Below are 881 nucleotides of genomic sequence, written 5' to 3'. Positions count from 1 at the left end.
ATGACCAATGAAGACGGTGCAGAACACTGGAGCTTACCTATGCCAGGAAGAGTTAAGGTGAATACAGACGCAGCCGTTTTTGAGGACACTACTTGCTTCAGTTATGCATTTGTCGCTCGTGACCAGGAAGGAGTATTAATAGAAGCTAGATCAAGGTGTTCATTTGGTAGACCAGACCCAGAGCTAGCAGAAGCCATGGGTATTCGCGAAGCTTTAACTTGGATAAAGAACTTCTCTTATGCCAATGTGACGGTGGAATCTGATTGCCTGCAGGTTGTACAAGCCATTCGCAGCTCTTTCTTGTGTTACTCATACTTAGGAAGAGTAATAAAAGAGTGTCGAGTATTACTAGCAAGTTTGGAAAGCAAAAGCATTAAGCTTATTTTTGTAAAACGGTATGCGAACAATGTTGCTCACTACCTAGCGAAGCACAATTGTTCCATTGCTGATCGTAGATGGAGGGTAGGAGATATCCATCCCGAGTTACATTATGTACTGTTAAATGATTTGAGTAATGAATAAAAATCATTTTCTTCGCAAAAAAAAAAATTATAATTTAAAATTGAAAAGCAAACTAACAAAATAAATTTAAAAATATTATCACAAAAAATGTAAAGAATTTTTCTTCAAAATCATTACTAGAACGGAAAAATTATAAAATATTGTCACACGACAAGATGCAAATTTTTATTAGACATATTTTTGTTGTTAGTAATTTGAAATTAACAAATATTAAAGTTTAATTATTTTTACTCAATATAGTGTTATACTACACATAATAATAATTTTTTATTTTTTCTAAATAAATTATTTTTTAAACTTTTTTACAATAGATTTATTTTATTTATTACTTTTACGAAAATAATAATTTGAATATATCT

The 881-nt window shown here is 31.0% G+C and overlaps 1 protein-coding gene across 1 annotated transcript; it reads left to right on the top strand.

Moving 5' to 3' along the window:
• On the top strand, positions 1–522 carry LOC141714362 (uncharacterized). The gene has a single exon (XM_074517884.1). The coding sequence runs from the start codon at positions 1–3 to the stop codon at positions 520–522; it is 522 nt and encodes a 173-aa protein (XP_074373985.1).
• The last annotated feature ends 359 nt before the right edge of the window (positions 523–881 follow it).

This window comes from Apium graveolens, chromosome 3 (assembly GCF_009905375.1).
Source record: "Apium graveolens cultivar Ventura chromosome 3, ASM990537v1, whole genome shotgun sequence".
NCBI lineage: Eukaryota > Viridiplantae > Streptophyta > Magnoliopsida > Apiales > Apiaceae > Apium > Apium graveolens.
Note: the sequence above shows the minus strand (reverse complement) of the source record. Positions and strands in the feature narration are given on the sequence as shown.

Excerpts from the sequence above, each read along its gene's own strand:
- LOC141714362 (XM_074517884.1), top strand. The coding sequence starts at position 1 with ATGACCAATGAAGACGGTGCAGAACACTGGAGCTTACCTATGCCAGGA.